The sequence below is a fragment of the Ananas comosus genome, linkage group 12 (assembly GCF_001540865.1).
Source record: "Ananas comosus cultivar F153 linkage group 12, ASM154086v1, whole genome shotgun sequence".
Taxonomy (NCBI): Eukaryota; Viridiplantae; Streptophyta; class Magnoliopsida; order Poales; family Bromeliaceae; genus Ananas; species Ananas comosus.
The window spans coordinates 2,874,458-2,899,453 of record NC_033632.1 but is presented as its reverse complement, the minus strand read 5'-3'; the positions used below and the strand labels follow the sequence as shown (position 1 = coordinate 2,899,453).

At 37.3% G+C, this 24,996-nt stretch overlaps 1 protein-coding gene and 1 pseudogene across 2 annotated transcripts; both read right to left on the bottom strand.

Moving 5' to 3' along the window:
• Positions 1,815–5,436, bottom strand: LOC109718321 (annotated as a pseudogene).
• Positions 14,950–21,900, bottom strand: LOC109718366 (protein MEI2-like 2). 2 transcript variants are annotated; one of them, XM_020244565.1, is made up of 13 exons: positions 21,671–21,900; positions 21,105–21,147; positions 20,863–21,006; positions 20,214–20,683; positions 18,496–18,654; positions 18,269–18,385; positions 18,015–18,166; positions 17,482–17,582; positions 16,529–17,405; positions 16,104–16,188; positions 15,957–16,025; positions 15,604–15,783; positions 14,950–15,388 (listed from the first exon to the last, which is right to left on the bottom strand). In XM_020244565.1, exons 2-13 carry the CDS (start codon positions 21,136–21,138, stop codon positions 15,263–15,265), a joined length of 2,514 nt encoding a protein of 837 aa, XP_020100154.1. In that variant the 5' UTR covers positions 21,139–21,147; positions 21,671–21,900; the 3' UTR covers positions 14,950–15,262. The 2 variants fall into 2 exon arrangements, with proteins under 2 accessions (XP_020100154.1, XP_020100155.1); XM_020244566.1 differs by having other exon boundaries at positions 17,491–17,582; positions 21,671–21,899.

Sequence of the window (24,996 nt, the reverse complement as noted above, 5' to 3'; positions counted from 1 at the left end):
AAAAAGGACTGTTTCCACAATGAGGGCACATGTGTTCCCCTCTATATATATATATATATATTTTAAAAAAACCACATCTACTATGTTTCTTAAAAATAATAGTTAATTAAGAAGAGATTAGTACAACATCTGAAACACAGTCAATGGTCAGATTAATAATTAATTAAGGGAAAACTTCAAAAACCCCCCCTGTGGTTTCACACTTTTTCATTTTAGTACCCTGTGGTTTGAAGTGTATCAAGTTAGTACCCTGTGGTTTCTCACTTTATCACTTTAGTACCCTGTGGTTTAAAATGTATCAAGCTAGTATCCTGTGGTTTTGCACTTTATCACTTTAGTACCCTGTGGTTTCACACTTTATCACTTTAGTACCTTGTGATTTAAAAAACTATAGGGTACTAACTTGATACAAAATTAAAACCACAGGGTACTAAAGTGATAAAGTGCAAAACCACAGGGTACTAACTTGATACACTTTAAACTACAGGGTACTTAAGTGATAAAGTGAGAAACCACGGGGTACTAACTTGATATATTTTAAACCACAGGGTATTAAAGTGAAAAAAATTGAAACCACAAGGGGGGTTTTTGAAGTTTTCCCATTAATTAAAAAATAATGATCATAGCTACCATGGATAGGTCAATTTACTTTTATAATTATATATTTTTAAAATTTAATGATTCAAACTTTTCAAGATAGTGCATTTCTTTTCTACTACGTAATTAATCATATTCGACAAAAATGATTTAAAAAAAGTATTATTATTCTATTTAGTCATTTCATTTTCGTCCTTGAAGCTTAATGCCTAATACTGGAAACCCCAAACAAAGATTTTGTTTCCCTTTCTTTCTTTTTTTTTCTTTTTTTTTTTTTTTAATCTCAACACGAGCTTAGCCAAACACTTCATTGAAAGCAACTTCTTTAACGCCTTTACAGTTACCTGATTTTTCATTTTGCCACCAAGCATTTTTAAGTTGTGCAATTTAATTTAAAAATACATTAGTTGTTTCAATCAAATCCCTAAATTGCTACTTAACTTCGTCCGAGCTATACAAAAATCTTAAAAATAAAAGCACAGTAACTAAAACCACTAATGAATGTTAATGGATTATTATCCAAAAATTAAAAGCCAGAGTAAAAAAAATCAAATAAAATTTGCTATTGAATGATGTAATTCACCCAAAATATGAATTAGGGTTTTACCCTCAACCAAAGGGCAATGAAGCACACAGCTTTTTCCTTCTTTTTTTTTTTTTTGAGAGAGAGCCAGGTAGCACGCTATCCGCTTCGTTTATTTCATTTAAAAATAAAGTTAGCTGAAAATGTGAATCAACTAGAATTCAAAATTAAAACTTCAGGTACCAACCACTAAGCCCGTTGCCACTTGCTCTAAAAACGGTCGGTAATGAAGCACATAGCTGCGAGTAAAAAATGCAAATAGGAAGGAATGCAAACAGACCGAATTCAAGGCATCTGTAATATCCCCCCATCATCTGCCCCGTTTTCCGAGCGAGAGTCTATTTTTAGCAAATTTTTACCCGTACGGGTAAGAAGAAAAAGAAATCTACTCCCGCTTCATATTCTTGGCAGATTGAGATGAATTCCAGTTACATTATTTTTTTTAACTTAGTTTTGGCATCTACTTATCGTCCCATTTGGGTGGATCGGTGCAGAAGCACAATCAACCTGCATTCATTTACATCACTAGCCGCAAGCGTGAGCAGATTATGAGATGAGAGGATAGATTAGAAGAGATAAATTTCTTCCTCCTCACATTAACATTCAAGGGACCAGAAACTGAGAGATTAGAAGATAAAAACAAAAAAACCCTGTTAAACTTCATTTTCCTTTTCTCCCACAAAAAGAGAGAGAAAAAGAGAACACAGAAGTATTATTTCCTCCCTACACTTCATTTCCTCTCTTCTTTCCTCATCCATTCATATGATTGTTTCCAACCAAATAACACACGACCGATAAATAGGATAAGAATATTATCATCTTCATAATAAATAAAAGATTAATCAAAAGGGAAGCAAGATAGGTTTTAAACCGGATGATACATCACGAGTTCTTCTCTAGTGAGACACAACAAAAAAATTAACAAAAATAAAGATGGAAAAAATAAAAAGAGAAATATCCAAGCTATAGGAGAGCAAATATTACCTGGGTTTGGCCTTTGAAATAAACCCCAGATCCAAACACCCTCCGCATTGTTTACCTGTTCGAAAATCCTCTCGAAAGTAATTAAGAAATGTTAAAACGAATCACCGAATTGTTTCCGCCACCATCTGTTCCTCCCCCGCCTTAACTAAAAACCCCCCCTCAAAAAAAAATATTATTTACTAAAAAGTCATTAGCTAATCCTAATCTTGAAGCTCAATGTAGAAACTTTTACCCCCTCCCTCTTTTTTTTCTTTTTTTTTTTAAATCTTTTCCATCCTTTTTCATTTTCTAAGTGGTCATCTGATCCAGCTGCATCTGCTCGAGCCAAGCCCCGAGAACTGCAGCCTGGTCATGCCCCTCCATCTGAGAGTTTGAATTCGAATTCAGGTTGGAATTCGAGACGCCCTCACTGCTTGCAGTGCCCAACAACTTCTCCTGGGGGGATTCCTTCACTAGTGATTGCACCCAGGAGAGGTCCGGCTCCTCGCCGTTGGACCGCAGTTCAAAGGACGAGGACCGCCTGAGCCGGCCCAATTCCTCGCCGTTCACGTTCCAGTCGGGGGCACCGGACGGGGAGCCCCATTTGGCCCATGGGGACGAGTTCACAGGCGAGCCGACGAACAGCGAGGTGCCCGAACCGAGATCGCGCGAGCTAAGGCTCCGCAAAGTCTGCTGCTGCTGCTGCTGCTGCTGCTGCTGCTGCTTCTCTCTCTGGGCTAGAGCGGCCATGCGGGAGCCCATTGGAGAGACCGGCTGCTCCATGCTTCGGGGCGACATCAGCCCCGGAGAGGAAATCCCGAATGAAGATGTCTTAGGCGGGAAGATGCCGGTGTTGATAGGCGAGAGTAGGCTCTGCTGCTGCTGCTGGAACTGATTGAACATCACGGTCTTGTGTGTAGGCGAGAAGGGCGCCTGATCAGAGTTGTACCTCGGAGATGATGCGGCGATCTCCGCAGAGAAAAGATCGTCGAGGTTCGAAGGAGTCAGGGTCTTGGATCGCACGGAACGGTTCGCTGCGGGAGAGCTGAGGTGCGAGTAGCAGAGATCGTTGAGAAGCTGGGCATCGAAATCCGGCAGCATGGAGAGGTCGTCATCATCCCCATCGCCGCAGCCATCTCCAGCGCGGCCGCCGAGTTGGCGGAGCGCGGGGACGGCACCGCGGAGCCGGTGGACACGTAGAGCGGGCGGAGCTCCTNTGTCCCTGGCGCTGAGGGAGGTTCGCAGCCTGCTGAGCTGAAGATTGCTCCCAGGGAGGTGCAGCGCGGGGGCGTTGGACTGCGGCCACCCCAACGAGGAGTGGCCCATGCCGTTTGCGGACGGCGACATGGGCGGCGTGAAGGGCGACATGACCGCCGAGAGTGAGGACGGGGAGCCCGGCATCCTTGCAGAGGCGGGTGCGGTACTGCGCCGGGTGGAGCCAGCACTCGAACACCCCATGAGCGTACTCGCACATGTCGCCCCTGCGGCAGGACCCCTTGCGGAAGTCCGGGCAGGGCACGCAGCTGTAGTGGTACTTCCTGGGATCGCGGCGCCGCGCGTTCTCGCCCGGGTGGACGAAGGGGCACTCGGTCCAGTCGTGGGAGTAGGCGCGGGAGCACGGCCGGACCTTGAAGGAGAACATGCGGAACTCGTCAGTGGCATAGATGCTATTCTTAATATCCGGCAGGGTAGGGTCGATCGGGTACTCCTTTTTCTCCGAAACAACCGCAGCAGCAGCGGCCACAGCACCAGCACCAGCACCGTCCTGCGAGCTCGCCGCCTTCGCCGAATTCGAATTCATGACGGGTGAAGAGGACGTGGAATCGGAGGACGGAGAGCCTCCGTTCTCGTCAGGAGACGACGACAGCGGGGGAGAATTGGAGTTGGGCGATCGGGCGGTCATCACGCGGAGAGCGGCGTGGTGGTGGGGGTGGTGGTGATTCGATTCGCCGCGGCAGTCACCGCCGAGGAGGCGGAGCAGGGCGATCTTGACGTCGGCAGGCGACATGGGCGGGGCGACGGCGACATCGGCAGGGCGGAGGCCGGCAGCGTCCGCCGCAGCAGGATTGGCGCCGGCGTCGAGGAGGAGCCTGACGGCATCGAGGGCGCACTCGGAGGCGCCCGAGGCGGCGCAGTGGAGGGCGGTGGCGGCGTCGGGGCCGCAGCGGCGGTTGACGTCGACGGAGGGAAGGGAAACGAGGAGGGCGATGGCGTCGAGGCTGCCGTAGGTGGCGGCGACCATGAGCGGGGTGCGGTGCTCCAGCACCATCAGATTCGACCCCTTCCTCCGCCCGTACCACAGCCCCACCTCGTCCGCCGCCGCCGGATCCTCCTCGATCGCCCGCCGCAGCCCCGCCGCGTCGTTGTCGGCCGCGAATTCCAGAAGACCCGCGACCGCGTCGGCCTCGGCGTCCGCGCCCGTCTCGATCGTGAGGTTTTGGAAGTGGTTCTTCATATTGTTGCAGCCACCAGTCATTTTTGCAGAGGATTGATGCTCTTCTTCTTCTCCTATTTTTTGTACAGCTTCGCGCATGCTGCTTCAGCTCGGCGGAGATCGCCCTGCCATTTTTGCGGTTTATCACAATCATCATCACTTTTTTTTTTATAGAAACAACAACAAAAAATATCCTTAAATCGAGGAAATCTCCCGAGAAATATGGAAGGGAAATATTTTGCAAAAATTTATGCTTCATTTCCAAAAAGACAAAGCGCAGATTTTCCGCGATGTGAAGGGAAAATTTTGGGGAAAAAAAATATACAAACATGAAGAGAGGAAAAGACATAAACGGATCAAAGATACTGAGAAATCAAAGGCGAGGTGATATAATAGCAAAAAAAAGAAAAAAACAACAAATTGCTAAATAAAAAAAAATAGTGAAGTAGATCGGCGAGCTTACCGAGTTTGGTGTGTTCACGGATCAAAATCATCATCAGCTGAGAAAAGCGTTGAATCCGCATAAAACCTCTTCAAACCAGCTTAAAAAATACCTCCGATCGCTCCGATCCCGTCAAAGAGCCGCCGATCGAAGGGAAAATCGCAGGATCTCATCGCGAGTTCGAGAGCCTCCTCCGCTCTCTAAGCTTCTGAATAGATCGCCGATTTATTCGGAGATCGGCGTAGTAGATGCGGCGGCTGAGAAAGAAAGAGAAAGGGGAAGAGAGAGAGAGGGGGGAGAGGAAGAGAAGAGAGAGGAGGGGGGCTGTGACCTGTGAGATTCTCTCTCTAACGCTTGCAAATAAAATCGAAATGAAACGCACGCGAAATGAAAACACAAATTCGGGGGGAGCTTTTTAACCTTCACCGCGCGGTGGAAAATGAAATCCACTCGAAATTCGCCCCAAATCCAGCTACAAGCTTTTCCCTGTTTTTTTTTTTCTGCCAAATTTTTGAAAAAAAAGAAGGGAAAATTTTGGGTGACCGGCTCGGCCGGTGAGGAGTGGGGAAGGGGAACCGGGTAGTTGGGGGCGGGTGACCGGATGGAGTAGGTGCGTGCGTGCGTGCGTGAGCATCGGCCATTGTGCTGGATTGGAATCCGAAGTGGAGTCCGCGAATCCAGTGCCCTGCCCGCCGGACTCGTGGCCCAACAGTCAAATTTGGTTTATAACGAGGGGTCAAGTCCGAGTACCACCAAAAACCCTAGCCGTCCTCACTTTTCGAAACTACTGCACGCACCTGGTCCACCACCACGAACTCCGTCCTTCTTTTTTCTTTTTTCAGAAAACTTTAAATACCGCGGTTGTGATCCACTCTTTTTTTTTTTTCTACTGTAAAATTTTATGATTCAAACTATATTATTTTGGTACTTTATACTTTTATTTTATTTTTTCTTTATCTCCTCCATTGATTTTTTATTAAATCAATAAGAAAATAAAAACTACAACTTACTATAGTAAAACATTCGTTAATCACATAATACTAGAGTAAATATTCTATAAAACATATGAACTATTTGAATTTTTTTCTATATATTTTAACGAAAAATTAACGGAAGAGATAACGGACAGAAAAAAAATAAATCAAAAAGTACTAAAGTGATAAACTTTAAATTATATAATACTAAAATAAAAAAAACGTTAAATCACATGAACGGTATTTAAAGTTTTTTCTTTTTTTTTCAAGTTTCTTAATAACGTAGAGGGTAACTTATATTTAAAATCTTTTTAAATTATAAAATATGCTTTAGATTTCCAAATCCATAAATATTACCAACCATACATAACTAAACAAATCTAATAGTGCACGAGATTATTGGTACATCTGGTGCACGCAAAGTTGAGACAAGTAATAACCGTCACGACGCCGTTAAGACATTGTAACGCCGTTATAGAGCGCGCTACCACTTTGGTGGGTGGGGTTGTGGGTCAAAAACAATGCGGTGAAAATATTAAATGCTATTTTTTCTGAAAATTTATTTATTTTTTCTATTTTTTTGGGGGGTGGGGAAAAAAAGAAGCTTTTTCCGAGAATTAAATTAAATTATAGAAAAAAAAATTTAAATTCAGTTCTGAGTCATTTTCCGAGCCTCGACATGTCCGTCAATGCGTTTCGATCTTTTCGTTGTCCCATACTGGATCGAGCGGGCAGGTGATATTACCATTTTACCCCTACCCATGCTGAGGATACACAGGCAGGGAGACGGAGGGCATTTTAGTCATTTAGCACCAGTCCAAAACGAAGACCTCGGACAAGTGGCGAGTAACGGTGGTGGGCCCACCGGCAACAACTCCTCGTGATTCGAACAGTTACTGGTGATCGGTGATCGGGACCGTCCATTTATATTTATATCATCTAATGTAGTGATTGGGATTGAGGCTTATTCAGAGGTAAGGAGAAAAAAATAATAAATTTAAATTTTGAATTTCAGTTTTAAAATATTGTAATTTTCAAGGATTAAAATATTTTTTACTATATTATTATTAAAAACAGTGTTCATATATACAAAGGTATGTTCGAATAATAATTATAATAATTATTAATAATAGATTATAGATATCGAAGTATCAGTAAAAGTTTAAAAAATGCTGTAAATTTATTTCATAATAAAAATAAAAATAGCTCAAAGGTAAATAGGCTTTTATAGGAGTAACTAAATTATTATAAATAAAATAAAATAATAATTCTTGCGAATATTTTTACTGTTGTTCTCACCATATGTAATGCATGCTACATCGATTTCAAATCAAGCTTTATAGGTTAGTGGAACATCTCACCCTAGGATTAACGTCACTCGCCAAACATAAATTTGCCTACACCCGCTGTATATATATAATTTCATACACCACACTGCTACTTATTTTAAATAAGTTTCTAGTTCAGAATTGATTATATACAAACTAGCGCGATTGGTTAAGAACTTTATTATTGATATTCAAGACTATAAGTTCAAAATTTAATTATTTTATACTTCTAGCTTAATTAATTCTATAAAAAAATAAATAGAACTCGATAGTTTGCGATCTTTCTCAAAAAAATCTAATTCATTAAATATATTCCAATGACATTTTAAACATTCCTTTCTAAAATTTTTAAATTTTAAGCACACTTTCTGACCAGTAAAATAAAGACCCTCTTTCAATCACAAATTTTAAATTACTTAATATCTAATTCACATACACTTTTGTATACATTTTTTTTTTTTTACATAATCTCTTTAAACGTTAGAAATTTTATTATTATAGTAGATTTTGATGTTAAGTAATTATACTAAGTATTAGATAAGATGTATAAATTGTACAGTTATATATGTGCGCGCAACAATCTTTCCTTACATCATCAAAGAGAAATTATTATATACACCCTATATCTATCTTCATCACTCATCGCTTAGCATCCAATTTTAAAATTTGTGATCGTAAAATAAAAGCGCATACTTGATTTATTACGTATATCTGATACCTGCCTTCGTCGCTTAGTACATAATTTTTAAATACGATAAAGATAATTTATAATATCTAAAAAGTCTCACATATTAAGAGTTCTAATTAAATTAAGAAAAAAACTAGTCCCAAAGTTTATTATGCACTCTGAATTCATTCAGCAGAATATATATATAAAATAAATTAGATTTTAATTTTTTGAANATATATATAAAATAAATTAGATTTTGATTTTTTTAAACCCTTTTGTGCTAAAAAAAAAAATCCAGGGGTTGTGGTGCATGATGTTACTCGTGCACCGGATGCAGGGAATGGTTCTGTCGTCATGGACGTGGTGCTAACCCGTGTGTACGTGGGCGGTGACGATGAAGAGACAAAAGCATCTGGGCGAGGAGGAATTTAATGCGAGCCATCCAATGGCATGTCGCCACGTCATCACGCACTAGTGGGGAGTGCAACCCAGGTTACAATCAGATCGCTCAGCAGATATTATATAATAATAATAAAATAAATAAATAAATAAATAAATAAATAAATAGTTAAAGAAAAACCTTCGAATGCATGCATCCTCGGTTGGAGACTTGTTCATCAGTCAGCGGCCCAGCACGGTGAGCTTACCGCCGGCGCTGGTGACCAAAAAAAAAAAGAAAAATAAAAAGTTCGTAGCTTTCGTTCTTCATTACCGTCGATCAGTCCACTTACCCGAATCTTTGATCAGTAAATATATATAGAGTAAAAAACAATGGTAGTGATTCTTAGCTTGCTATGGAGAAGTCCATCAGTGCACCGAAGAGCTGCATCTCATCGTCAAAATAACAAAAACTTTAAATATATACTCTTAACTTATTCAATCAATAACTCGTATGTTAAAATTTTTAAAATAACAAAAATAACAGTTCGTTCATCGGTTTGAATATTCAAATTACAAAAAATGGCGATGATCTCGAGTCACCCAGAAGATATATATCGATCCATCAATTTAAAACACCAAAGAACAAAAGCACCAGCAATTCTCAGCTCACCAAAAAAATATATCTCATCTTTGGATAACAAAAGATATCAATAGATTTTTAGATAATTCAGGAGATGGCAATCCGTCTACCGACTCAAACCGTCTACCGACTGGAATCTTTAAATTAGAGTGATTCTCGACTCATCCAGAAGACTTTTTTTTTTATTTTCTTTTTTTTTTTTGGGTGGAGTAGAGGGAAAGAGGGTGGTGTGGTCGGGTCACCAGCACAGAGGGTTATGATGACCGGCCCATGGAAACGAACTGAGGATCTTTGGATGGAGAAATCTGAGGGTTAGGATGGATCTGTTGTACTAAAGTATTTCTCAAGTCCACTTTGAGTGATATTGATGTTCTTAGACTGTACAAGAGGGTGTAATTATATTGCTTATATGATAATTAAGTTACGCTATTAATCAGTTCCCAAAGTATTGCGCAAGTCTCACTTCATTCCCTAATGAAGTATGGTTTGTAATAACAGAAAGTTTAAATCTAGACGTCGCGAACACTGACACGAAACATGAAACATGACACGACTCGATTATCATGACTCAGCAACTTTTAAAAAATTAAAATACGGACACGAACACGGCATAGAAATTGCAAATAAAATATAATATTATTAATATAAAAATATTTTTTTATTATGTATAAAATATTAATTTTAATAAAATATTATTATATTTTTTCGTACAAATAAAAGTTAATAAAATTTTTATTGATAGTTTATATATTCTTTAAAAAAAAATTATCCTTCACACATAATTTATTTATATTGTTAAAAAAAATTATATGCATTTATCAAAAAACTAAAATATTTATCACCTTATATTATATATGTATAGAAAAAATAATATATATATATATATATATATATATATATATATATATATATATATATATNCCCTGCCCGAGGGTGGTCTCTAGTCAGAGCAAACGTAGGGTGAGTACTTCAAGTTTGGATATATAGTGTCTGTGAAGACATTCGGAGTGCACAAGCATAGCTTGCACGCGCACAGGTAAAGCTTGTGCACAGGCTACACCTGTGAGGAATCTATGAGTAATTATGGCTAAGTATCACATATGTTAATATATATATATGCTTTCTGCTCCGACTATCAAAATTTCATCCTGTCGCTCGCCCCGAATGCATGACGGATTAAAAAATATATCTCATAATCCGTTCCGCTTCATAATCCATTCGTCGCCGGCATCCTGAATCTGCCCCGCCAATTAATATTTTTTAAAAAAATTATAATATTTTGTAAAATATATATTAATATTTTTTAATAATAATAAATAATATTACTAAGTTATAAATATAATTAACAATATCAATTATAATTCGAAACAAAATTTAAAAATTCTAAATACATGAGAAATGAGAGCACCAACTTATTTATATTTTGGACTTTTTATAAATATATTAATTTTTAGGAATATTTTCTTAAAATATAAATAGTTTTCGGGGCTAATCATGACGAACGGATTCAAGGCGGATTCGGAGCGGGTCAAAAATTTTTTCTTTTTCTACCCCGAAGCCGTCTCGGATCATAAAAATTATCCGTTTTCTGTCCCAAATCTGTTTGCATCTCTATTCATGCTGAATTATTATTTGAAGCCTATAAATTTTTTGTATCGAATTAATAAATTTTTTTATATTTTTTATATGGCAAGCAGCAAAATAATAATTCTTCATGACACACTGATTTCGATCTATTTGTGCAACAAAAATCAATAACATCACTGAAACTTTGTAAAATTCTAAGCCATTAGGAGTTATTTGAATCCACAGAAAATATGAAAGTAATTTTTTGATTTTTTTCTTAATGAAAAATCTCGTTTTTCGTTTTTAAATGCGCATCTGGCTCTCCAAAATATTAACTTTTTAATTTTTTTATATTTTATATAAAACTATAATTTTTATTTTTAAAAAATTCAAAAAATGAAAGCTCTTGTTTTTTTATTGAAATCTAAACAAAAATTTAAAAATACTAGTTTTTTGCACACAGAAAACCAGAAAAAAAAAACAATTTCCATAAAAATGTTTCCCATTAACCCTTATTTGACATATTTTTTTGGATAAACTTCAAATACCAACATGTAGTTTCGCACATTCGTACTTTAGTATTCTGTGGTTTAAAATATATCAATTTAGTACTCTATGATTTCGTCAGATTTTTTTCGTTAAATCAATTATAAAGCTAAAACTAAACGGTATTAAATTGAATATTCAATAAATCTAAGTGGAGTATTTGAAGTTTTTTGTACATAATAATTTAACGAAATATTAACAGAAAAGTAGATGAAAAGAAAAAAATAAAATCACAGAGTATTAAATTGATACAATTTAAATTTATTTGAAGTTTATGCCCATTTTTTTTTTTTTTATAAGAACTAAACGGCTAGTTGTGAGAAGAGCTCAAAGTTTAGGGAGAGAAGTGAAATTTTGTGAACAAAATGCGAGGGGTAATTCCGTAAAATGGGAGATGCGTAATAAAGTTGACCTTGTGAAAGGGTTTGGGGAATGGACAATGAAGAGAATGGGCCCCACAAACTGCATTGGGCGGTGGGAGCATCTATACGGATCCAGTACTCCCGCATTTAAATATTAATGCCTCATTAAAATAATTATAACTACTGTTTTAAAGATCTCTAAATAAATTGTCACAAGAGTGTTAAAAGTGTCAGAATATTTAAAGCCTATCAAAAAAATTCTACTTTATATTAATCGAAGTATCAATAAAATTATAAAAATAATTTTTTTATTCGTATATTTTAATTAAAAATATAAAAAAATTAAATATTTTAATAATAATAATAAATAGATGGCCTTTTTGCAAAAAAAAATTTATTAATTTTGGGCTTTTGCAAAATTAGATCTCTATTTTCGATTTTGCAGATTCAATCCAAATTTTCAGCAAACTGGTCAAAATATTTTATTACTTTTTCTCTTTCCTCTTTTTTTTTTTCTCTCGTTCTTTTTTTCTCTCTTCGCTTCTGCGTCGTCTCCTGCTTCGCCCTCCGCTGCGACCACCGCTCCGACAGCATCGGCGACGCGGCGCTGGCGGCCGTGGCCCTCCGTTGCCCCGTCCTCCGCAAGCTCTCTGTCGCCTCCTGCTCCTTTGGCGCTCCGAGCATCCTCGCAGTCGTCCGCAGATGCCCGCTCCTCAAGGAGCTCTCCCTCAAGCGCCTCCGCGGCCTTGACTCCCTACTCCTCGTCGACGACGACAACACCGGCGGCAACGCAGCCTCGTCCTCGCTCCGATCCATCTGGTGGTGAATAATAAAGTGCAAACAAAGATGTAGAGGATAAAAAAAAATAATAAAAATAAAGAATAAAAAAAAATTTTGTCTCTTTGAAAAACTATTTTGTATCGTTACTATTTTCGGACAAGGCCAAAAATCAGAGAAAAAGAAAAAAGAAGAGGCAAAAAATCAGAGAAAAAAGAAAAATAAGATGAAGGTTGTACTGTTAAAATTAAATTGCACTATTTTAAAAAAAATTGCACTGTTTAAGGTGAATGTTATACTCTTTAAAATAAAAATTACACAATTTCACCAAATTTTATATTATTTCATCCAAAATTGCACCATTTCTCCTTCTTCTCCTTTGCCTCTTCCTTCTTCTTTTTACACCATTACGCCATTACACCGTAACAACAAAAATCTCCTAAAAATCGAGCCTGATTTACCTACGCCGCCGACTCGCCCCATCCCTTCTCCGCCGCCTTCGCCACTCCCGTTCGAGCACGAGAACGAGCACGAGCGCTAGCGATCCCCGTATCGCGAGTGCCGCTGCGGAGCTTCGCGGCGCACGAAAGCACCGCCCCATCTAGGGCTATGCCTATCCGGCTCGAGAGCGCCGCGACGGGGACGCAGGAGCTCAACGACGACGACACCGACGCCGAGGACGTCATCGTCGGCGTCAGCGGCGGAGGAAGGGGCGGAGGGGGAGGGGCAATGGGGTCGGCGGGGCGGCAGGATTGGCAGAGCGCGGGGATCAACAGGGGGTGCGGGGCGCCGGGGCCGGAGAAGCGGTGGCCGAAGTCAGCGGCACGGGACGAGGCGTAGGCGAGGCGGCGGACGTGGCGGGCGACGAGGAAGTTGGCAGCGTGCACAGCGGCATTGCAGGACCAGCAGAGGGGGGGTGTCGTAGTGGGAGAAGGAAAGGCGGCGGAAGGAGGAGGTGGTTCGTCGTTGTCGGAGAAGGCGATGGGGAACTCGTGAAGAAAATAACGAAGGGAAAAAGAGAGAGAGAAAGAAAAGGAATAAGGGTATTTTCGTCCGATGGCGAAAAATCCGGCTTGAATCTGCAAAATTGAAAAAGGTGGCCCAGTTTTGCAAAATCTCAAAATTTGTGGATTTTTTATGCAAATTGGCCTAAATAGATTTAACTATTTTGAATCAGTAATTTAAAACTAATATATTATTATTGTTAGTAAGTTGTATTATTATTATAATATTAAAAATAGAGTTCGGCTATTATATTCTTACGAGTATAAGTTTTTTTGTACTTATAAGTTTCCGACTGTTAGATCTACTTCTTTGGTCATTTTCATCCATTAGATTATACTATTCAACCAACGACCCACTCAATTTTAGGAGACCACTATTAAGCTAACTGGAAACCACTATTATCCTAACCGCATATCCCTTCATCGAACGATCGAAAATTTGTAAGTATAAAAAATTCTATACACATAATTAGTCATAGCCTTAAAAATATATACGGGAGTAATCTTATTATAGGGCCCACTTCCTGGATTGTTCACCATATTGTTTGACTCAGGACACACCGCCTCATCTTGTCTTTTATTAAATTGCATATTTCAGGAAATTTTTAACTTTTAGGTATTATTTTAATAGTAATGGCACCTTTTTATTTTTTTTTTTTTTTTGAGGATTACAAGTACTTTATTGCCTAAATATTAGATTATAGAAGGGGCTCAGATAACATCAATTATTTTACATTAGTAGTGATCTCTGAGAACAGACCCTTAATTAAAATATCAGCTATTTTATTAAACACTTGAGAGGTTTAAAATAAGCGAGTATTTGTGTCGTAATTCATCTCATTTTAAAAATAATGCGGCAAATAGATAGAGTTGTGACTTGTGAAGAGAATTTCAGATCTTTAAAACAATTTAAATTTTAAAATAATGCCTTTACTAACTAGATTTGTACCCGAGATATGCACGGGCATCGTTTGAGGTGAAAAAAATCGTTCTGAGCCGTGAAGAGAATTTGGCTTCATCACCTTTTTTTTTTTTTTTTTAACAAAAAGGCCTTTGAAATAATTTAATTATTTTTTTATCAGCCTAACTATAAATCTATATGATAAAAGTATCTAAATTATTTATTTAAATTAATACGAAATTGTAACCTGATCGTACTTTTAACTCTAAATAGAAAACAAAATAAAGTTAAAGTGCATTTAAATAAAATAATTTTATTTTAATCAAGTAATTTAGTGTTCTATCTCAAACTGAACTTTAATTTTGATTATACATATGTAATTTATATAAATATATAATAATCACTTTGATTATTTTGTCAACATGATTATTTTTTTCAACAATCAGCATTCTTCAGCTACGTCGTGCAAGGTATATAATTTCTCTGTTTTCAAACTTTTCAATTATTATTAATTGCTAAATAATAATCACTTTTAATTCTTCAAACGTACATTATGTAATATAATTAAAATCATTATAAATATGCCCGTGCATATCTCGGGTACAAATCTAGTTTTCCGAAAATTATTATTGTAACACACATGCACATACATGCAAAATATACCGCATCCACCGCATACATAGATGACATACAATTCGACACATACATACATACGTACATACACACAGACATTCAGATGCTAAGATGTATAAAGAAGCGCACAACAGAGAGAGACCAGAAATACAAGAACAAAAGGAACATCAGATCTGTACACTTCACAGTTATTATTTACAGATTACTAAAATAAACTTCAGTTTATCTATACAAAATGCGGACGACCACTAAAACTCGGCTTTCCCCTTTACAGTTTTGGACAAATACTTTGGCGCATCCATTTCTTTTTCACTCCAAAAGTGGACACACCCCTTCATAAAATCGCACACAGGCAAATTTTCCTCAGATTTATACACTTAAATACCTATCCAACAGTTAGATTACCGCGACACCCCACGTATTTTGTGCTTATTTACTTACCTTCCAAAGCCACTTCTCGGCTAAAAGATAGCTTCTGGCTTCTCATCTAAGTAGCTTGTTTCCGGACTTTCAGGTATATCGCCTTCCATTACGGTCCCATCTTGCTGGCGCATGCAGATGTTTATACCATTCAATGGGAAAGGCTCCTAGAAAAGTGTTATATTGTATATTAGTCCGATGAAACATGGAACGTACTTGTACATCCACTTGAGAAAAATCGTTGTTGAGCATAAAGGAAAGAAAGAAAATCAGCGAGAAATATATCAGCATATGCTAACATTACACCTCAATCAATACACACCTTCAACATTGTATAGTAGATACAGCAGGCTAAACCCAGTGCCGTGTAGAAATATTTTACCTGATTGCTAGTATCTGTTCCCTTCGAATGGAAGAGAATAGGGCGGCATCGCTTGTCTTCATTCATCAAGCTCGAATTCTGAAAGTGCAAGATAAGTGCGGCTCTTCCCTGGATTCTGGCATATGCCAATGAGGCAACCTTCTCGCTATTGAACTTCTCCCATTTCTTCCCATTGAATGCCTACGCATGCGTAAAAAAGGCTCAGGAAAGTTTATTAAAGAGTTCTACTCAAAACATCAAATTGCATTATTACGAATGTAACATTTGTTGCTCAATAAGGGGGGAGCAAAAAGGCAATAAATAAAGAGTGCTATGTTAGCTAGAAAGAAAGAGTTAAGATAGGGAGCCAGCACCTCATAGAAGGAGACGATGTTTGCAGGGGATACCATGTTTATGAACGCGTAGCCAACATTGCACTTATTCTGGAGATGTGGAAAAACGTTAGTGAGTGCAGCTGGCAAAGGACAAATAAAAATTATTTTCGAGCTGAATCAAATTACCTTAAAATCGATAGGCAAGTAGAAAAAGTCATAAGTTCCAGCGTGATTTTCATCAATGGCTGCTAAAAGCATCTTCGAGGTATACCTGTAAACCCAATAAAAAAGCCAGTACCACTTTGATATTCAACCTCACACAAAATCAAAAGGAATTCAAATTATATATATAAAGAGTCCGGCTATAGTGCTTTTAAAAGCGCCAAGCACTTGGTGCTTGTAAGTTTCCCACCATTAGATCTATCCCTTTGATCAATTCCATCTCTTAGATTATGCTATTCCACCAACCGCCCACTCAATCCAAGGGGACCACTATTATCCTAACCCTACAAATCTTCATCAAAAGGCCGAAAACCTAAAAGCACCAACGACTTGGTGCTTTTAAAAGCATAGGAGCTCAATTCTATATATAAATATTCAGTTGATCATACTTATTTGGAATATTTTTTATCATAAGCGTTGTCCGCGTATCTTCGCCGTTGACAATTTTCTCCAAGTTAAGCTGATACTGCTTCTTGCTATCAGCTTGATTCCCATTGTTGTCAACTCGTCGACCTCGGGCTCGCTCAGCTAAACCCTCAAAACCGATCGAACCAAGTCCAGGATAAGGAGCATTGCCAAACAATGTCTGCCCTAGTCTCTGTGATTGCATCATTCTAAAATTTGGTGAGTTATTATCTGGCAAATTCGTCCCCAAGTTCATATTTGCTCTAGCACCCACGTTCATCATGAGGCCCCCTCCATTTCGATTTCCAAAGTTGGCCTGGCTCATAAAAGGCGCCTCGGGTGACTCAGGAAAATACCCAAAGTTACTATCAAAAGGTACACCGGAAGGAGCAGAACCCACAAGATGGTGAAATGCAGTTTGTCGATTTCCGTATAGGAAGTTCTGCCCTTGTGAATGAACATTGGACGAGAATGATTGCCCCATTGGTGGTGATTGCCAAGAAGAAGATTGAGAATGCTCCGAATAAGGTTTTGGACTACCCCAGAGAAACTGGGGCCCTGTCAATGTACCAATATTAGACACAGTCGAAGTTGATGGGCCAAAAGAAGACATAGTTCCCGGACTTGAGCTCGCAATTCCAAACGACGAATTGCTATTAGAAAGTAGTTGTTGGTCAGAATGGTTAGTCCTATTAGGGTCCTTCCCGATTGGTGCAATCTTCATAGAGTTTGAAACAGGGGGAGGAAGTGAAGCTGGTCCAGAGAAATGGTTACTCCCGATAGGGCTCATTCCGTTTGGAGATTTGCTGAATGCTTGCAACGGACTGTTATCAGTTGGACTGCTAAATTGTGCCCATGTCCCTGTGGCCAACAGAGGGATTCAGCTCCGAACAGTAAATGGCATACTCGCGACACATATAGAGATAGGAGATAGTACCAGACAAACCTGAAGGAGAGTTGGTAATGGGAGAACCAACGTGATGTCTGTAGATTCTGTGGTCATCTTGTTCCAAGTCATGGGTCAGATGCTGCATCAAACTACATCAAGAACACACAACTTTTCAGGACAGTAGTTCAAAAAGAAAAATCGAACAAGAGAGTCTTACAAAACGAAAAGGAAAAGAGGAAAGATCAATAAATCATATTCATTCTAAACAAAATAAATAAAGGAATTTCCTATTTGTTTACGTATTAGTTCTGTAAAAAGAAAGAAGATGGTTTAAGGTTCAGCGAGCTTTACATTTGCAAAGATAGGAATTGAAAAACAACATCAATATGCAGTCATATGCGGTCAGCATATGTGGTCAATATGCAGTAACCCACATGGGGCCGGACATGGTATTGCAGTGCAGTCTAGGCATCGCAATGCATATATGCAGCCGCATAGACCGCCCTTTAGACTATGCAGAATATAGATCTCACAGTATTTCAAATAAAAAAGAAAAACTATCTAAATAATCCAATACATACTTTCGACGAGCTCCACCAGGACGGCTTGGTTCTAACTTGATTTTCTTGCCAGCAATGTCACTCTTGTTCAACGCCCTAAGGGCAGCTTCAGCTGCTCTAACATCGTAGAACTCAATAAATTTATGGTGTCGTTTGTGCGGTGTCTCTCTTATCTACACGGAACAAACACAATACCAATTTATCTGGTTGTTTAACAGTCCTGAAAGTGAAGCTAATGAAGACTAAGAGCCAGAAAAAGTAAAGATTCTTTCAACCTCCTTTACTTCCCCATAAGCCCCAAAAATTTGACGAAGCTCATCATTAGAAACTGATGGATCCAAATTAAAAATAACAAGAGTTCCTTGGTTCATATCTTTGTCCGATGGGTTATCCTGCATCAAAGTCAAGAAAATGACTAAATATCTACGATACAAGTGGCATCAATAGAAAAAACTGGCTTTTAACAGATGTGCCAATACAATAAGAAACATCTAAGACAGACCTTGGGGATCGAAAAATGAATATCAAGCTTCCTCCTCCTTAAAGGCTTATTTTGCAATGCGCGCATAGCATTTCGAGCGGCTCGAATATCATAGTACGATATCATCACAAATCCTCTATGTTTGGTTGCAGTGTATATAGTCCGAATTTCTCCATATAGCTGATAAACATGCAATTTGTCATACATTATATCCAAAAGAAATAGAGAAATCTTCCAATGATCTAGCATGAAATATGATGCACAAGAGCTCATCATTCAAAACAGTAATTGGAGAACAAAAGAAAAGATTGATTTCATCAGCAAGAGGAAAGGTCAAAAATCAACAAATGTATACATGTGAACACAAATTGGTCCTGCAAAATATTTCAAGTAAAATATTCAATGGGACAAAATTGATTTACTCCAATACTAGTTTAATTACTGATTTACTCCAATACTAGTTTAATAGTCAATTGAGGATAATGACGGCAAAATATTTCTCTCCTCCCTCAATTCTCTCTGATTGTCCTCTAAGGTCTCTCGTTTCTCAATTCTTCTGTTTCTCTGTTGGAAAAGAAAATCTACACGAATTCATCACAGAAATCTGAATTTTGGTACATATACCAGAGTAGATTCGATCAAAATCAACTGTGAACAAGCTATCATATGATAGTTTTAGTCCTAAATCAATCTGATCTGCAAAAAAAAGCAGATTCGATCTGATACATTTGACATACTTGTGGCCTCAAAATATTGAATCACATCGAAAACTTGACGGTCAGATTTGATGCAATAAGAAATGCCATCATGCCTTGCTAAGGAGGGTACAAACATAAAAATACACAGCAATAGCAACTCCAAGAGATGTCAAAATATCTAGCAGCTTAAAATAGCATGCCTTGCTATCATGCCTTGTTAAGGACGGTCATCATGATCAAAATGCACTGAAGAACTAGTACTATTTGAAGTTCTAGGCTTACAGGCAATTAAAGTAAACAAAGACAGCAGTATATAAATTTATGTCCTAGTTTCCGCTATTGTAGTTTAAAACGTAATATATGATAATCACACACTCCAATAACAGCCAAACATGGGAATGTTAAGTGGAATGGTCGGAGAGGCTCTGAGAAACCATCAAGCAAAAAGATGACCCACAGCTTAGTTCACTTCTCAGATCAGAAACTCTTAAGCACCATAGTCTATCATTCATTTCAGTATCCTAAACATCTTTGATGACTATTGAACAAGGAAGATGGCCATCAATTCATAAAAGAAAAATTATTCTCTAGCAATAGAAGAAACAGCGAACGGTATATATATATGGCTTCTTTAGTAGTTTTAGGTTTAAACGTCCTGTCAAAGAAGCTGAACTATCAATACTTCACTAATGAAGAAGTAATACTCGGCAATGAAGCCACATATCCTACAAGCTAATAGAGGATAACGTCCGACTGAATAAAGTTCATGATCTTGATAATAGAATAGAGGTGGATGGAACAACAGCTCAATGATCAAATAGCACTTCATAAGTTATATCTTGCTGCAATTAGGGCATGTGAGACTATCAGTTATTTCTTTCTGCAATATTAAAGAGAGCAAGTACACTAGCTAGTGAGCCACTACAAGGTTTTGTTTCTCAAAAGAAAAAAAGAACACAGTACAATAAGCTGAGGCAGGAACAAAATAGTACAAATTCCCAAGAAATAACAGACAACATACTTGAAGCTAAGAAAACATACCTTAAACAATTCACGCAATTCTGATTCTTCAACATTACTATTGATGTTTCTAACAAATAATGTTCTAGAAGGATGCTCGCCATAGGGATGTTCCCCAGCCACAGTTCCAACACCATTTGGAAGGCCATACTGATTAATCCCATTTCCTGTGTGCCCATCAGTTATGCTTGCATTTGCCATGCCTACAGTGATGCTATCAATAGGATCTGAGTCCAGCTCCATCCCCCCTCCACTTCCGAAAACATCATACTCCTCCAACTCCTCCACTTGATTCGGTAATCCAATAGGATCAAAATCATCAATTATCCCAGCCAGGAGTTCATCTTCGTCATCAGGTAATAAATTCCCAATATGTTGGAGATTAAGATCATCGGTAGGATCTTTTACCTCCATATCATCATTGATTTTTTTCAGTTTGGAGGAAGCATCATGAGTTGCTTGGACAGCATGAACTGAATCTGCAAAATTAACTAAACGGAAGACAAGAAACACACTTAAAGTCCGTCAAAACATGTCTCTATCATTAGCTTTTCTGTAAGTACAAGGGCATACATCTGAAGGGGCATATAGAAGATTCAGATTTTGCAGTAACATACACATAGAAAGGAAAAAAAAAAAAAAAGAAGAAGAAAAAGAAGAGGCCACATACATTTCTCATGTGGAAGAACAGGTAATGAGCTCGAGAAGAGGCTAACATCACTGGACCCATTATCGACATCTAATCCTGGTAGAACTCCCCATGTGCTGCTTCCAACCTTCAGACTAGACTTCATGGATGGGATATTTGAAGTTCCTGTTTAATAAAAACAAACATATCCTCTCAATTTCTGACGAAAACAAATATGATTGTCGGATGTGGAAAAGGAAGGAAATTTTGTAATGGTAGGCTACCTGATTGAAGTGGGTAGCCCCAAGAGTTGTTCATTGTATTTCCCTGCAGATTGCCAAAAGAAGGATTAGAGAGAGAAAGGGAGAGAGCCTTGTTTTATTCTCTTTTCTTTCTGAATAAAAGAATGCATAAATCTAAAAGCTTAACAAACAAAATTGATGCAAAGAGAGACAAAAACGTGAATTAATTATCAAAATAAAAAATTGATACAATTTTCTTCCCAATGTAAAAGAACTAGGCAGTAACTTGCATAATACGAAAGAACATCAAACAACCTACACAAAAAAATCTCCTTGGCCAACATAATAAGCCCCGTTAAACTACTCCCCCTCAACCCAGCGCAGCCAAGATGCAATTTTTACAACTTAATTTACTTAATTCCAAGTTCCGCAACAGCTTAAGAGGAAGAATCAACTCAATTAATCATCAGAATTAGCAAGGATAGATTGTCAATACCCTAAAATAACTACACAGCAACAATTTTTGATGCATAATTCCATTCAAAATTGATCTTTTTATCTACATTAGGATAATCAAACCGCAGAACTAGGAGTCGAGAACCACTTACGGGATCGCAAAACTCCAGAATCAGATCGAAGAGCCCGCTTACGCCGCCGCGATCAGTAGTAGAGGGGAATCCTAGGGTTTCCCCTCCTCCGCTCCCACCATTGCTCGATCGTTCGACGAGGGGGAGGAGGAGTCGAGGCGATGATTGGAGGGGGAGGAACTACAAAAGAGTAGAGAAGTAGAGAGAGAGAGAAAGAGGAGAGAGAGAGGGGTGGGGGAGAGAGAGATGGATATGATTCCCCTCTGGGGCCCGAATTCGCTGGATTTGAATCGCGCTTCGCGTCCGTTGACACTTATGCTCGCCACTTTGTCAGACGCAAATTATTGTCCAATTTGCACATATATCCCTGCAAATGTTACAAATTGGTAAATTTGAAGGCTGGATTACAAAAATCTCTTCCTCACTTTATATTTCGGCTCCAAATACTTTCAAAATTTTAAATCAAATTGTTAAATTTAGCATAACATGTTATAAAAGTAATTTTATAGAAAATGTTTATTTTATCATATATATATATATAATAAAATCTACGTAAATATTCAATATGCTGTCAATAGACTCAATACTGGTAGTTTCAGCAAAACTGAAGATATCTTCAATTCAATTTTAGATTAACTATTTAAGCTATAAATTAAATAGATGTTGAGAATAATATGAAATGTCGACTAATTTTAGTAAAACTCTCGAGTTAAATTCAGTTAATTAATTTAATTTTTTTTAAGTATGCTTAACACAGCCGCAAAATGTGGAATGTAAATTGGTGTAAATATTACTATACGAAGGGTAAGTGTAGGGAGAAATTTCGTAATTTGGCCAAAACTATATCTCTCTGAATTAATCTTTCATATATTTAAATTTAAATTATTTAAATGTATGAAAATTTTAAAAATAATGCAACCAACACAACTTTCATTTATTTAGGTGATCTTCATCAATCAAAATCTTAAAGCTATACGCAAGTTGCATATAAGTAGAGGTTCCATTTCCTGGCCCTAAAAAATTCCTAGCCTCTATCAACTGAGAATTTTATTTTTACACAAAAATGATCATACAAAATGAAAAAATTAAGTTACTTGATTAACTCAGATTTGAGATTAACTCAATGAATTAAATATGAGGTGGCTAGCTATTGGCATGTGTGCGATTCCTTATCTTCTTATACATAAAATTTGGATGATAGGTGTTAGGGAGACAATTTTTTTTTTTTAAAAAAAAAAAACTTAGGTTGATTGGATTTAGGGTAATAAAAACCTTTGATTAGAGAGTAAATTACAGGTGGTTGGTGTAACCTTGCTTTCTTTAAGCTTAATTATAAAACTGATGTGACACCTGGGATTAAAAGAAAAAAAATATATACAATTTTTGCATTGACTCAGTGGGTTGGTGTTCATCTGGCCCGGTTTTGCATTAACTTTATCTACTTCATTTAGTTTTTCAAGCAAATTAGAAATAAAAAATTTAAGTTAACGTAAATGTGATCGTTTTAAGTTATCCCTTCATATATTGCTAAACTATACTTTTTAATCGGTAAGCTATAAAACGGATGATATTTCAGTTCTCAATCGAACTCTACGATATAGTTTAGTTGTCTAAATAGTGACGTACTAAGATGTCACATTACTGTTAAATTAATAATACGTTGTGATGTAGTAAATTAAATAATATGAAATTAAGATTTTTTAGATTAAAAGTATTTATTGATTTATTTCTAGATTACTAGGATGTATCTTTTCAAAATACTAATGGCTAAAAGAAACTGCTCTCCTAACAACAGGCAAAGGGACTATCATTGTTAGTGCCAACACGTCTTGCATCTAATATAATATTTTTTCTCTCATGATTATAAACATTGACATTTTCAAACAACATCATGAAGTACTTATACTTTATATTTTAGTCTCCAGTTATCTTATCTTATCTTTTTGGCTCTACTAAATTTGTGACAATGTTGATTAAGATGGTCCCCCTTTAATATTCGCAACCTAATAATAATAGTTTAGTAACTTCATTCTATACATAGATAATTTAAGGTTATTTATTCTGAAAGAAGCGTAGCAGATGTTCAACCCACTAATATTATTTTTAGTCAAATTAGCATAACTTAATAAAAGAAGCAATTGTTGTAGGTAGGTAGGCCTATTTGCGAGAAAAAATCCACAAATTACGGATCTTACATGAACTTTAGCGTATTTCTTTTTACAAGTAATTGATTTTTAATTATTTGCGATTTTTGAAAGAAAATCGATACATCGTATTTAGTCATAATTTGAACTTTTTAACTCGTAAAAGTAAATCAATTCCCTTCTTGAAATATCTAGCTGAATTTTAATTTTTAACTGTGATCTTACGGTATCTGTAACAAATCTAATGAAAATATTATATAATTCAACTGAATATTGTATGGTCCAATAAAATATTTCATCAAGAAATACGCTAAGTCCTCTTCTCTTTCCGTACGGGGCTCTCCAAAGAGGGAGGTTCGAGTGTTTAATACGGAAACTAGTGCAGCTGAAATGAGAATAGAATAATAGTTATTCTAATTACGATTCTTTGCAATGTACATATATAATTGGAGATATTTCTTTACTTATCATCTTAAATTTTTGGATTGGATTCAAAAGGTAACTTGATTTACGCTCCTCTTGCAGCATTTTTTTTTTTTTTATTCAGTCCTGTTACGACTAATTTCGTCACTTATCAAATAGTTCGAATTATAGTTGATTCACATTTCTAGTTAAATTTATTTCTAAATTAAATAAACAAAGTGGATAGCATATTACTTATCTCTCTAAAAAAAAACATTATTAAGCCTCTTATAAATTTGTTGTTCGACGCGGTATTGAGATTTGAACAGAAAACTTTTTAAATAGACAGACTTTTAAAATTTGAATTTGGGATGTCGTACAAGTACAACTCGTCAAATTATATCAACGAGAACTTATTGAGGAGCTCGGCAATGAAGTTGCCCTCAAAATTCCTTTTAATGAATAAAGTGCCTTTAATTATACTCTACTAAACTTCAATGTACATTAAAATTAAAGATATGTTTGATTTTATTATAAGGTATAGTGTTGTTTAAAATATTGTTTCTCAAGTTGTGTTACTAGAAGAAGCATTATATGAAAATTTTCCTAACAACTTTTGCTTTATTATATAACTAGAAACGCTAAATTAAGGTTTTTATATTTCAAGCTCAAATCGTATTTATGCCTACAGCTACAGCAAATATCTATATTTTTGTCGAACCATCTTAAACCTTATTTAGAGTCGTGGTGTCCAAAAGCATACTTTCATGCTCGGAAGGTTCAAAAAAAATCTAAAAACGT

Coding starts and splice junctions, on each gene's coding strand:
- LOC109718366 (XM_020244565.1), bottom strand. CDS start 21,138: ATGAACAACTCTTGGGGCTACCCACTTCAATCAG. Junction 21,007..21,104: donor GGGCTACCCACTTCAATCAG/GTAGCCTACCAT, acceptor TTTATTAAACAG/GAACTTCAAATATCCCATCC. Junction 15,784..15,956: donor ACATCGTCTCCTTCTATGAG/GTGCTGGCTCCC, acceptor ACGCATGCGTAG/GCATTCAATGGGAAGAAATG.